The following is a 13424-nucleotide window of genomic DNA, read 5'->3' on the forward strand; positions in this document are numbered from 1 at the left end:
GCCGATACCCTGCGGCACCCAAGTGTGCCTTTACATTGTAGAAAAGGAGGACAAGGGGGTTACATAAAGTCTGAAATATCTTGTTTACAAATGAGACACATTTATAAACATTACAGTTTCTGCACTTATTCATAGCAAATAGTCTTCAACTGTAACTGCTAGCCCATGCAAAAGTCTTCCTTAGGTACAGAGCTTTATACTTGCATATAACACACACAGGTCCAGGACAATATGTTTCCTCTGTCTCCATCTCTGAATGCTCTTCTAGTTGATTACAGATTATCTATAAAAGGTTTTATTTACAGATGATCTGATATGTGATGACTCCCTAATTACAGTAATTGGATTATTCTCATTGTGATGTTCTCATCTCACCTTTCCTTTCTTCTCTAAATCTACATGACAGATACTCTTTTCCAGATGAAGCTGTGAAAGTTGAAGATGCACACAGTTTCATAGATGATGTACCTGGTTTGCACAATGCAAGCTGTACACTTTTCTGTTTAAAGACTGATTCTCTAAATATGCCTTGTCCTCTGTGATTCTGCACTCAGTGTTGTAAAGCATCATCCAACTATTATGTACTATGAATAGACCCTTTTAGTTTTTGTGATCTGTTGAAGCAGTGTCATTCATAATCACAAAATCATTGAAATTTTGAAATTAAATTTCATACATTGAGATAGGGAGGGCAATAATGAAAGCCATTTCCATAGAAATCAGCTGTTTGATTACTGCCCACCCTCTAGCGATGTTCAATCATACACATTTTTATCACCTGTAGAGTCTTGCTAATATAAATTTTGTTGCAAGGACATTCAATCAAGTAGAGATCACCAAGGATGAGGTACAAGTAGTGATATGTTTCAACTTAGTGGTTCGATTTATCACGTGAACCGTAACGGAAGATGTCTTCATGGATAGATGACAGACCGAACAATTGCCACAGGGACTATGAGCTCCAATTGGCTTGGTAAAATCAACTAACTGTGAAGATATAAAATCAGAATGAGCCAATAAGTCTCGTAATTAATTCATAGTAAATCCTTGAAAATATCATGCATCTATTTTTCATGTCACTTCCTCAGAACAGATACTCGGGCATGATGAATTTCAGGAGAAAAAGGTAAAATATGAGTTATATGTGAAGATGATGTAGCAGTTGATGGTAAAAACAACCATTCATGGTGGCTATATTTGGCTCTAAGAAAAGCCTTGCTAATCACTGCTTTGGGTTAACCCCTTGCTAAAAATGTACTTGATCGAATGTCCTTGCAACAAAATTTATATTGACAAGACTCTATGGATGATAAAAACTCATATGACTTCAGCAGTCACTCTATTCCCCTGCCTACAACCTTTCTCCCTCTAACTACAAATTCCTGGGTGCAGGGTGTTATCAGATTCTTCCAGCAATCCCTAACCAGCGAGTTTGCTATTAGATCCTTTTATAGAAAGTTGCAGTTTGTTACTGCTGGGGGGCCCATCCATTTACCTGCCTTTTTATATATAAAACAGCTTCTTATACAAACTATCATTCGGGCCGATACAGTAAAAGTCGCAGGAGAGCGGGCAAACGCCCGCTCTCCCGGTGCACGCACAGGCCACTCTCCTGTGCGCGCAATTCTGTATTCTACAGGTGATGTACTGTATCAGCCTGATTGTTAGCAAATTCAGATTATCTGCTTTACTGCTCCTGGTTGGTTGCCAATGCCCACTCCACATGCTGCTACAGTCCACTAATAATACCTGCATGCCTTTGCTCCTAAATTAAACAAATGGACATGCTTATCTTGTTTATAAAACTCAACCATTGATATGGCTCACACAGCATTTTTCATTAAAAAAGAGAACATACCTTAGAAGTATTCCTCCCACCCCCTTCCCCCAGCCCAAGTGTGTGTGTGTGCAAAAACACACACTCCATCCATACGTTCTCATTTCCTGTAGTTCACCTGATCAGAATGCCTGTGGGGGGCCCACTGCACTGCCATCTAGCAGGTTGCAGTCAGTATGTTCAGATACGGGACAGCCATGTCATGCTTTGATCTCTATGTTGGGTCCCTGCTGCATCTCTCTCTAGTCCCCTGCCATTCTGTTGAATCATGAATCTATTGTTGTGTGCTCAAACAGACATAACATCTTCACGTTAGTTCCTATAGTCCAGTAGTTCACTTGATCTCTGTGCCAACAGGTCCTTCTGCGCCACCTTATTTATATCCATGCTTCTCCTCATTTCTATCTCTTTCAGTTCCCTCGCTGCTCTTCATCAGTCTGCATCTTTATCTGGTCCATCGCCGCTCTGTGTCTGAATCTCTCCTGTGTCCCTGGCGCGTGTCTCTTTGCATCTCTATCTGGATTCTCACTGCTCTGTGTCTCGCTGGATTTGTCTTGGGTCCCTCGCTGTTGCTCTTCTGTTTGCATCTCTATCTGGTCCCTCGCCACTCTGCATCTGAATCTCTCCAGTGTCCCTGCCACTCCTCATTTATCTGCATCTCTGTCTGGCTCCTCACTGCTTTGTGTCTGGATGGATCTATCTCAGGTCCCTCGTCGTTCTTCTTCTGTCTGCATCTCTATCTGGTCCCTGGCTGTCCTGTGCCTTGCTTTCTAATATTTATCTCTCTCTCCTCGCTGTCCTGACACTTTTGCTTCTTATTTCCATCTCAGCCTTTACCGCTCCACAGGCACTAATTCCATGTAGTGAAATTGTAATTTCAGGTGGCAAGTGAAAACCAGCCTCTGTCCAGTCTATATTGTGCTGCTCAGGTTCCATAAATGCATGTACTACATATAAAATCAACTTCTTTTAAGTCCTTGTAGTTTGTTTCTGCATGAGGATGATTACTTTACAGGCCATTCCATGTACCTGTCTGATATCCAGCTGCTGTTCATCCGTCACACATGGTATAATCTCCTCTTCTGTTTCCCCTGTTCTGAACCAGGTTGGCACACTGTCCTTGAGATCTCCTAGTTGGTTCTGTATTGAGACTGCCACACTCCTCATTCCTTATAAACAAAGTCTTGGAGGCCTTATACTACACAAAACAAACAAGTTTTCCAGCTTTACCTCTGGAAAATAAAACCTCTGTTGCCTCCCTGCCTGTCTCCTGTTACTGCTATGTGTCTTGATCTGAACCTTTTATTAATTTCTTTGTCTCTCCCCCACCTTGGGGCCGATGCAATACAGTGGGGTAGTTTTTATAATTTTGCGCAAGCGCGAACAAAAGTACGCTGGATTTTATAAGATACGCGTGTAGCCGCGCGTATCTTATAAAATCCGTGGTCAGCGCGCACAAGGGGGTGCACATTTGTGCAACCTGTGTGCGCAGAGCTCGGCGCGCGCTGCCTGTTCCCTCCGAGGCCGCTCCGAAATCGGAGCGGCCTCGGAGAGAACTTTCTTTCCACCCCCCCCCGCACCTTCCCCTCCCTTCCCCTACCTAACTCACCCCCCCCGGCCCTATCTAAACCCCCTCCTACCTTTTGTTGGCAGATTTACGCCTGCTGAAAGCAGATGTAAATCTGCGCGCGCCAGCAGGCTGCTGGCACGCCATCACCCGACCCAGGGGCTGGTCCGGAGGCCTTGACCACGCCCCTGGGCTGGCGCCATGCCCGCGGTCCCGCCCTGAACCGACCCCGGACACGCCCCCAGACATGCCCCCTCCCCCACCCCCTCCCCGCCCCGCCCCTTTTACGAAGCCCTGGGACTTACGCGCGTCCCGGGGCTGTGCGCGCGCCGGCAGCCTATGCAAAATAGGCACGCCGGCGCGCAAGGGCCCTGCGTGCGTAAATCCGGCCGGATTTATGCGCGCAGGGCATTTAAAATCCGGCCCAGTGTGCGCATCCACAACCCCTTATGCAATAAGGGGATTAGCACGTCCAAAATACACGTCCAACCCACCCGTGAAGCTAACAGCGTTCATCATATGTAAATTCATGTTTCGATGAGGCTAGTAGCTATTTCCCCCAATGCAAAAAAAAAAAAAAAAGTGCGCCCGACACGCACATTTTTACACTCAAAAAGTGTACAGAAAAGCAGAAAATACTGCTTTCTGTACTTTCTCTGACTTAATATCGTGGCAACATTAAGTTGGAGGAACACAAAAAGGAGAAATGTAAAAAAAATGTTTTTAAAGTGTGCCGGCAGTCAGTTTATGAAAAGGGACGCTCAATTAACGAAGGTGCACGTGCGTGTGCACAGGTTACGAAAATGGATGCTCGTAAAATCGAGCATTCGTTTCCCATACTCCTTTGACAGTCACTTCTCCTGTGCGCCCGCTACCGAGGAAGCACTAGGGTTGCACAATTTCCCCTTGCACCTCCTTTTTACCACAGCATGCCATCTGTATATTGCATCGGGCATCCGGATAGGTGGATCGGCATGCATTAGAGCGGGAGCTCATTCATCTTATTGCATCGGTCCCATAATCTGTTGCAACCAACCTAGCTGGCTATGCTATTTGCCCTCCCCCTCCCCCTGGAGCTGTGTTCTTCCTACTATTGTCCCTCACTACAGGGGACCCAATTGCTAGAAGTTGAGACCCCCCCCTTTCAAATAAAACTAGGGAGGTGGCTGAATTATGTGCCCTTGGCTACCTAGGGCAGCCATGGCGATAATTTCTGGCGAAACAACCCATTGTTGCGGTCCCGGTCGCTAGACTTGTGACCGGGCCCTTACCTTCCTCTCTCGCCGCGGCCTGCAATGAGGGAGACGCCGCTGAGTCCCGATTCTGACTCCGCCCATCCCAGAGGTATGCGTGCGCGAGGGAGACCATTTTAAGGACTCAACTGCAGGAAGCTCCGGCCCGCCTCCTTGATGACTTCAGACGCCGGCAAGGTATTTAAGCCTGGCGTCTGGCTAAGGAGGTTGCCTAGCAATGAGGTTCTCTCCTTGGAGGCACCAGTTGCTGTGTTTCTGATCCTGGTCCTGCTGTGTTTCTGATCCTGATCCTGCTGTGTTCCTGTTTCTGGTTCTGCTGTGTCTGATCCCGCTCATCTTCCGGATTCTTCTCGGCTTGTCTCCTTGGTTCCTGTTCCCGGTTCACCTCTGATACTCCGTGTCTGTCGCCTGTCTCGACTCCTGCTCCGTCCTCGTTTTGGTCTCACTACTGCCACCTAAGTCCCAGCGGTCCAGATCCTCAAGGGCTCCTCCCGGGGGGATCTCGGATCTCCAGGGTGAAGATTCCATTTTCTCTTCAGGACTCGCTTCTGCCGCCTAAGTCCCAGCGGTTCGGACCCTCAAGGGCTCCTCCTGAGGGGATCTTGGATCTCCAGGGTGAAGATTCTATTCCTGCGTTCATCTTGGTACCGCCTCCCGGCCTGTCCCATCTCCGTGGAGCTCTCTCTTCCAACCATCTTCCTCAAGTAGGTCGGCCCAAGGGTCCACTCTCCAGTCCGCAACAGTTTGCTAGGCCATGGACCTGGCGGATATCTCCTGTCTGCAAGTCATTCCGGGAATAGCCCAACGCTTGCAACAGCAGCAACATTGTCTCAACGCTCTGGCTGTTACCGTTGAGAGGCTGGCGAATCGCCTGGATGCCACTCCACCAGAGCCACCACCATTACCGCCTCCGGCTCCTACTGTGAACATTACTGCTCCTACTCAATTGCCCGCACCTTCACGCTACGCAGGAGAGGCCAAAGGCTGCCGGGGATTTTTGAACCAGTTCTACATCAGATTCTCTCTATTCCCTGGTCAGTTCCCCTCGGACTCTGTGAAAATAGCCTATATCTTGTCACTTTTGGAAGGGAAGGCGTTAAGCTGGGCATCACCAATATGGGAGCGCCAGGATCCCTTATTAAGTAATCTGCAGCAGTTCATCCTTAATGTCAAACAAACATTTGATGAACCTGCACGCTTGCCTACTGCTACGTCAGAGCTATTACAGCTGAGACAGGGAGCTCGCTCCCTGTCAGACTATGCAATTGAATTTCGCACCCTCGCTATGGAGGTAGGGTGGCATGAAGACAGTCTCTGGGGAGTTTTTCTGGAGGGTCTGTTACCACGCATTAAGGACGAGTTGGCGGCTAGAGACATTCCGGACGACCTCAATGGAGTAATTGACCTTGCTGGCCGGATCGACAGTCGACTTCAGCAAAGAGTAAGGGAGGGACGTCCGCCATGTCGACCCATATCCTTGGCACCTGCCAAGGATATGGGTCGACAACCTTGACAACCTCGTCAAGTCCTGGAGCGACACACTCCGACTCTTCTACAGAAGAACTAGTGCAGTTGGGTCGCACGCCTTTAACTGCGGAGGAGAGGCGAAGGCGTCAGGCCTTGGGCCTATGTTTATACTGTGGCAGCAAGGGTCACTTCCTAGCCCAATGCATAGAGCATCCGGAAAACGCCAAGGCCTAGGCAAAACTGAGGAGCTACTCCTAGGCTGTGCTAATGCTGCTCCTCAATGTACTGTACAGTGACACCAGAATATCCTGGAGGGTCTTTCAACACACTCGCTTTTATTGACTCTAGAGTGGTTGGGAATTTTATTCTTTCCAATTTGGTACAGCAACTTCAATTACTTACTCGTCCTCGGACTCCTCTCTTAGGATTACGTCTATCCAAGGAACAGTGTTGCCTGGTAGTATTTCTAACTCCATGGCTCCGCTTACTCTCCAAACCAGAGTGCTACATTTTGAGAAAATTTCCTTTTTGATCCTGGAGAAAGCGGTTCATCCGGTAGTATTGGGATTACCTTGGCTTTAACGCCATTCACCCATGATCCATTGGTACTCGTTACAAATCGTCCGTTGGAGTTCCTTTTCTTTGATCACTGTCTCCAGGTTCCGGGTCCACCGTCTGTGTCCTTGTTGACTACTTCCGTATTGCCACCTGCACCTTACTCTGAATTTGCGGAAGTTTTCTCCAAGAAGAAAGTGGATATTTTGCCTCCGCACCGCCCCTTTGATTACTCAATAGACCTTTTACCGGAAACCATTCCACCGCGTGGGAGGGTATATACCCTCTATCCTTGCCAGAGACACGCGCCATGTCTAAGTACATCTCTGAGAATCTCGCTAAAGGTTTTATCAGACCCTCCCGATCTCCAGCTGGGGCGGGGTTTTTCTTCGTGGGAAAGAAAGACGGCTCGCTCAGAGCTTGCATTGATTACAGGGGTCTTAATGCCATAACCAAGCGAGATCAGTACCCGCTGCCATTAATCCCAGAACTTCTGGACAGATTGCAAGGGGCCAAGGTTTTTACCAAACTTGATCTACGAGGGGCCTACAACTTATTTCGAATCCGTCCCGGGGACGAATGGAAGACTGCCTTCAACACAAGAGACGGGCATTACGAATATTTAGTGATGCCCTTTGGCCTATGTAATGCTCCGGCAGTCTTCCAAAACCTCATGAATGAGGTGTTGCGTGAAATGCTACACTCCTATGTAATAATATATCTAGATGATGTTTTGATTTATTCACCAGATCTGAAGTCCCATCAACATGTTAAACAAGTACTGCAAGTTCTCAAAGACAATCAATTGTATGCAAAGCTAGAAAAGTGTATGTTTGAATGTGAGTCACTCCCCTTCCTGGGATATATTGTTTCATCTACTGGGTTCCACATGGACCCGGAGAAGGTGTCCGCTATAAAGGACTGGCCTCACCCTGTGGGGGTGAAGGCGTTACAACGTTTTCTTGGATTTGCAAATTTCTACAGACAGTTTATTCCTAATTATTCCCTCAGAGTTGCACCATTTACCGCGCTAACCAAAAAGGGGGCGGATGCTAAAGTTTGGCCTAAAGCAGCCTGTCAAGCTTTTGAGGATCTGAAACAAGCTTTCTTGTTGGATACTTGTTTATACCATCCAGATCTGCGTCGTCCTTTCGTTGTAGAGGTGGACGCCTCCAACATTGCAGTAGGGGCAATCTTAAGTCAACACTCTTGCTCGGATAAACTACTTCCATGTTCTTACTTTTCCAAAACGTTTTCAGCAGCCGAGTGTAACTACAGTATAGGAGACAAGGAACTCCTAGCAATCAAGTTAGCATTTGAAGAATGGAGGCAATGGCTGGAGGGAGCAGCACACCCGATTACGGTATACACCGATCATAAGAATTTTGAATTTTTGTGCCAAGCCCAGTGATTAAACCCTAGTCAAGCCCGGTGGTCTCTCTTCTTCAATCGCTTTGACTTTACACTTCGGTATCGTCCAGCAGCCAAGAATACTCGTGCGGATGTCTTGTCATGAACTATGGAACTTGAAGAAGAGGGAGAGCGTCCCCAGTACATCTTGGATCCAGCAAGAATCAACATAGCAGCAGTGACAGTGAGCCCACTAGGAAGGATGGTAGTTCCAAAGTGTCTCCGAAAGGAGGTATTAAGGTGGGCCCACGACTCCCTTTCTGGTGGTCATGCTGGCCGAGAAAGAACATTAGACTTGCTAAACCGTTATTATTGGTGGCCAAATGTGAGAACCGACGTTCGCAGCTATGTAAGTTCATGCCCCATTTGTGCTAGACAAAAGCCTCGTATTGGCCAACCTTGGGGGTTGCTGCAACCACTGCCTGTTCCCACGGAACCATGGACTCATATTGCCATGGATTTCGTGGTGAATCTACCATCGTCGAACGGGAAGTCATTTATTTGGGTAACGGTGGATCGCTTTTCCAAGATGGCTCATTTTGTTCCATTGGCCAAACTGCCATCAGCACCAGAGTTAGCTCTGCTTTCCACACAGCACATCTTCCGGATTCATGGACTTCCACAGGACATTGTTTCTGACCGGGGTCCCCAGTTTACAGCCCATTATTGGAAAGCTTTGTGCAAGAAGTTTGGGGTTCAATTCAGTTTCTCTACTGCCTTTCATCCCCAGAGTAACGGCCAGACTGAGCGCATGAACCACTCCTTAAAAACGTTTCTTTGCGCCTTTGCCAATGAGAAACAAGACAACTGGGTAGAGTTACTACCATGGGCCGAATTCTCTTACAATACTCAGATTCACTCAGCCAAGGAGAAGTCACCCTTTCAAGTTGTGTATGGTAAGCAACTTAAACCACCGCTTACCCCTGCCTTTGACCGTTCCGTCACCGGCAGCCCAGGTGTCTGCTCAGCAATTGCATAATCTCTGGAATTTCATCCAAATCAGATTAACTGCATCAGCAAGCTCTGCCAAGTGGCATCGTCGACCTGCACCAGTGTTTCTTCCAAGAGACAAAGTTTGGTTAAGCACAAAGAACATTCACCTTAGATTGCCTTCGAAGAAATTGGCTCCTAAGTTCTGCGGTCCATTCCGAATTGCTGAGAGAGTTGGAATGGTTTCCTATCGCTTACGGATGCCCACTTCCTTACGTATTCACAATGTATTTCATGTCTCTCTTCTCAAACCAATTGTTCTTTCTAGGTTTCATCGAAGACCTCCAGATCCTGCGGATACCCCGGCTGCTGCTGATCCCACATACCAGGTTCGGGAGGTCCTTGATGTCCGATTCCTCCACCGCTGCTGGGAGTACCTGATGGCTTGGGAGGGCTGCGGTGAGGAGGAGAACACCTGGGAACCTGCTCACAACATCCTGGACAAATCTCTCCTGCAACAGTTCCATCAAGACCATCCTGGTAAACCGGGTCCCTTGAGGGAGCATAAGGGGGGGGGGGGGGGTACTGTTGCAGTCCTGGTCGCTAGACTTGGGACCGGGTCTTTACCTTCCTCTCTCGCCGCGGCCTGCAACGGGGTCCGGTGTTTCTTGGTCCTACCTGGCCTCTCTCTGGCGGCGTCTCCTTGAGGGAGACGCCACCTAGTCCCAATTCTGACTCCGCCCATCCCAGGGGTACGCGCGAGGGAAACCGTTTTAAAGACTCAACTGCAGGAAGCTCCAGCCCACCTCCTTGATGACGTCAGACGCCGGCAAGGTATTTAAGCCCGGCGTCTGGCTAAGGAGGTTGCCTAGCAATGAGGTTCTCTCCTTGGAGGCACCAGTTGCTGTGTTTCTGATCCTGGTTCTGCTGTATTTCTGATACTGATCCTGCTGTGTTCCTGATTCTGGTTCTGCTGTGTTCCTGATCCTGGTTCTGCTGTTCCTGATCCCGCTCATCTTCCGGATTCTTCTCGGCTTGTCTCCTTGGTTCCTGTTCCCGGTTCACCTCTGATACTTCGTGTCTGTCGCCTGTCTCGACTCCTGCTCCATCCTCGCTTTGGTCTTGCTACTGCCGCCTAAGTCCCAGCGGTCTGGATCCTCAAGGGCTCCTACCAGGGGGATCTCGGATCTCCAGGGTGAAGATTCCATCTTCTCTTCAGGACTCGCTTCTGCCGCCTAAGTCCCAGTGGTCCGGATCCTCAAGGGCTCCTCCCAGGGGGATCTCGGATCTCCAGGGTGAAGATTCCATCTTCTCTTCAGGACTCGCTTCTGCCGCCTAAGTCCCAGTGGTCCGGATCCTCAAGGGCTCCTCTCAGGGGGATCTCGGATCTCCAGGGTGAAGATTCCATCTTCTCTTCAGGACTCGCTTCTGCCGCCTAAGTCCCAGCGGTCCGGATCCTCAAGGGCTCCTCCCAGGGGGATCTCGGATCTCCAGGGTGAAGATTCCATCTTCTCTTCAGGACTCGCTTCTGCCGCCTAAGTCCCAGCGGTCCGGATCCTCAAGGGCTCCTCCTGAGGGGATCTCGGATCTCCAGGATGAAGATTCTATTCCTGCGTTCATCTTGGTACCGCCTCCCGGCCTGTCCCATCTCCGTGGAGCTCTCTCTTCCAACCATCTTCCTCCACTAGGTCGGCCCAAGGGTCCACTGTCCAGTCCGCAACAGTTTGCAACACCCATAATAACATTCTGCCTTCTTTTTATCAGGACACTAAATGACAGAGCAGAGCTTGTGGTGTAAATCAGTTCCAGTTCCCTGCAGAAAAAAGAGGATCAGAGAATGTTTGAGCTGCTTAGGCAAGATAGGGGCAGGCACAAAGCCTTGATTTTTGTGCAGTTTCCTGGCACACTTGAAAGGCAGGGCATAGGAGGGAAATGAGAAAGACGAAGAGACAGAAGGTGAATGCCTTCCAGTCCCACTGCTTTTGCTGTTCCTGGCCGGGTTGACGTGTGTTAGCGTTACGGGTAAGAGTGTTCACTGCTCCTCCCCCTCACACAGGTCACACCTCGTTCCAGCCCCGCTCCCTCCCACTTCGCCTCCTCTCTCCCCACCCACGCTACAGTTCCTTTGCCCTGTTAAAAATGTGTTTGCCGCGCATCCGTTTAAACAGCCTAACACTGGAAGCGATGGTTTTTGTTTTTATATATATATATATATAATCTATTGCCCGGTGAGCGTGCATTGAAAAAATGACCGTGTCATCCTGCATTGCAGGAAACTTCTGAGGAAAGGCTCACCCGCGCGCCTCCGGCTTTAGTGACCGAATCGCGCAGCCACAGCGCAAAGCTGAGAGCCCGAGCCCGGGCCGCCGTCTGGCGCCTTGGAAGGAAGTGGTGCCTCTCTCTCCCGGCCAATCCTCGGCACTGCTGCCTCTCCTCCCCCTTTTTGTTTAGCTTAGCAACCGCCCGCTCCCTTTCCCCCTCTGCGCCACCTGCAGCAGCAGCAGCACAGCGTCCGGCTCTGCTTTCGCCGCTTTTCTTTTTCTGGGTTTTTGTTTATTTTCCCGCTCCCATAAGAAAAAAAAAAAAAAAAAGCAAAGCAAACAAAACTCCCTTACTAGGACGAGGCCTAGGGGAGGGAGAAAAGTTCTTCCCGGAAAGTGTGCTCGCAGCCTGCCGGCAAGGAGGCTTTAGCAGCAGGGGACCAGATCTCGCCTGCCCGGCCGCTGCCGGGCGATGTGACAGAGCAAGGGGCGCTCTCTTCCCCCGGGGGGAGGCAGCTCATGGGTCCCCGCTCCACGCCTTCTCCCGCTCTTCTCCTTCTCCTCCTCCCCCTGAGCCGGGTGCCGGAGCCATGAAGGTGGCCGTGCTGGACCTGGGCACCGTCTTCGCCAGGATCTTCAAGACCTCGGCGCCGGCCCCGAGCGGCGGCGGCAGCAACTTCCCGCACGCCTCGACCGCGACCCCCGCGCCCTCTGCGGCCAAAGCGGCCACGGGGCTCCTGCTTTTGCCGCCTCCTCCCCCGTCCCCTCTCGTCTCTCCCCTCCCCCGCATCCCCTCCGCCACCGCGGGAGGCAGCGGCTCCTCTCTGCCCGGCAGCCCGGGGCTCTCAGTCAGCCGAGCCCCGCCGCCGCCCGCCCTCTCCCTGCCTCGGGAGAGCCCCTCCTCCAGGGCCCCGACTCCCGCCGCGCACATCCCCGTCCTGGTCCGGCCCGCGCACACCCCCAGTCCCCTGCCGATCCCCGCCGGCAGGGCTGCCCTATCGCCCGGCTCCGGGCTCTCCCCGCTGCACGCCAGCCCCAGCCGCTCGCCGCGGCTGCAGCCCGACCCGCCCGGACCCGGCTGGAGCGGCCCCGGCAGCAAAGCCCTGCTCATCACCCTGCCCGACATCGGCGAAGAGTGGCTCCCGGAGACCGACTCGGACGATTGGCCCGGCGACGAGTAAGTGCCGGCATCTCTCCCCCCATCCCCGGCTCCTGCCCCCCCCTATAGAAAGTGCAGAAAAGTTCCAAGGTTGGATTTCCTAAAATCTCAAAAGTTGCTTTTTTCGTAACACATGTCCAGAAAAAAAAAAAAGAAACCGATGTTGTCGTATTTTGAGTTTGACCTTCCACAACTAAAAATACTTTACTCGAATTTTCATACATGGCAGATTTTAGGACTTCCAACATTAACTCCTGCAATTTAGTAGTGATCGGAAGAGAAGGATGAGGCTGTCAGTTCTTGGTTCCATAGGTTGCCAATCCCTGAAGCAGCAGGTTTTACTGTCAGGTAGTTGCCCCATATCCTCATATGTCCCAAAAAGGTAAGGGCAATTATCCCAATAATACTTTCAAGTGTACTGTCCAGTTTACAAGTAAAACTTGAAATAATAAAAGATGTTAATGTTTTTCTGGTATATTTTAAATATATTTTACACAGTATAACATAAGATATGCCATACTGGGTCAAACCAAGGGTTCATCAAGCATAGTATCCTGTTTCCAACAATGGCTAATCCAAGTCACAAGTACCTGGCAAATACCCAAATGTTAAATAAATCATAAGATACTATTGCTTATTAATTAATAGCAGTTTATGGATTTTTCTCTAAGAACTTATCCAAACCATTTTTAAACCCAGTACACAAACTACTGTGACCACATCCTTGGCAACGAATTCCAGAGCTTAATTATGCGCTGAGTGAAAAAGAATTTTCTACGACTTGTTTTAAATGAGCTACTTGCTAACATCATGGAGTGCCCCCTAGGCCTTCTGTTATCTGAGAGAGTAAATAACTGATTTACATTAACTTGTTCAAATCCTTTCATGATATTGTAGACCGCTATCATATATCCGCCCTCGGTCATCTTCTCCAAACTGAACAGGCCTAACTTAACCTTTCCTCATAGCCAATCTATGCCCCTTA

The 13424-nt window shown here is 49.7% G+C and overlaps 1 protein-coding gene across 4 annotated transcripts in view; it reads left to right on the plus strand.

Annotated features, from left to right (window-relative positions):
• Positions 1 to 11498: 11498 nt before the first annotated feature.
• Positions 11499 to 13424, plus strand: part of FAM149A (family with sequence similarity 149 member A) — a 261077-nt gene continuing 259151 nt past the window's right edge. For 3 of the 4 annotated variants that reach the window (XR_003854328.1, XM_029586942.1, XM_029586943.1), the window contains exon 1: positions 11499 to 12457. Coding sequence is in view for 3 of the 4 variants with exons in the window: in XM_029586942.1 (XP_029442802.1) it covers positions 11871 to 12457 (587 nt within the window). In the remaining variant the exon portion in view is untranslated. The remainder of the gene's footprint in view (positions 12458 to 13424) is intronic. The other variant, XM_029586940.1, reaches the window with a different exon arrangement.

This window comes from Rhinatrema bivittatum, chromosome 1 (assembly GCF_901001135.1).
Source record: "Rhinatrema bivittatum chromosome 1, aRhiBiv1.1, whole genome shotgun sequence".
In the NCBI taxonomy this organism is placed as follows: Eukaryota; Metazoa; Chordata; class Amphibia; order Gymnophiona; family Rhinatrematidae; genus Rhinatrema; species Rhinatrema bivittatum.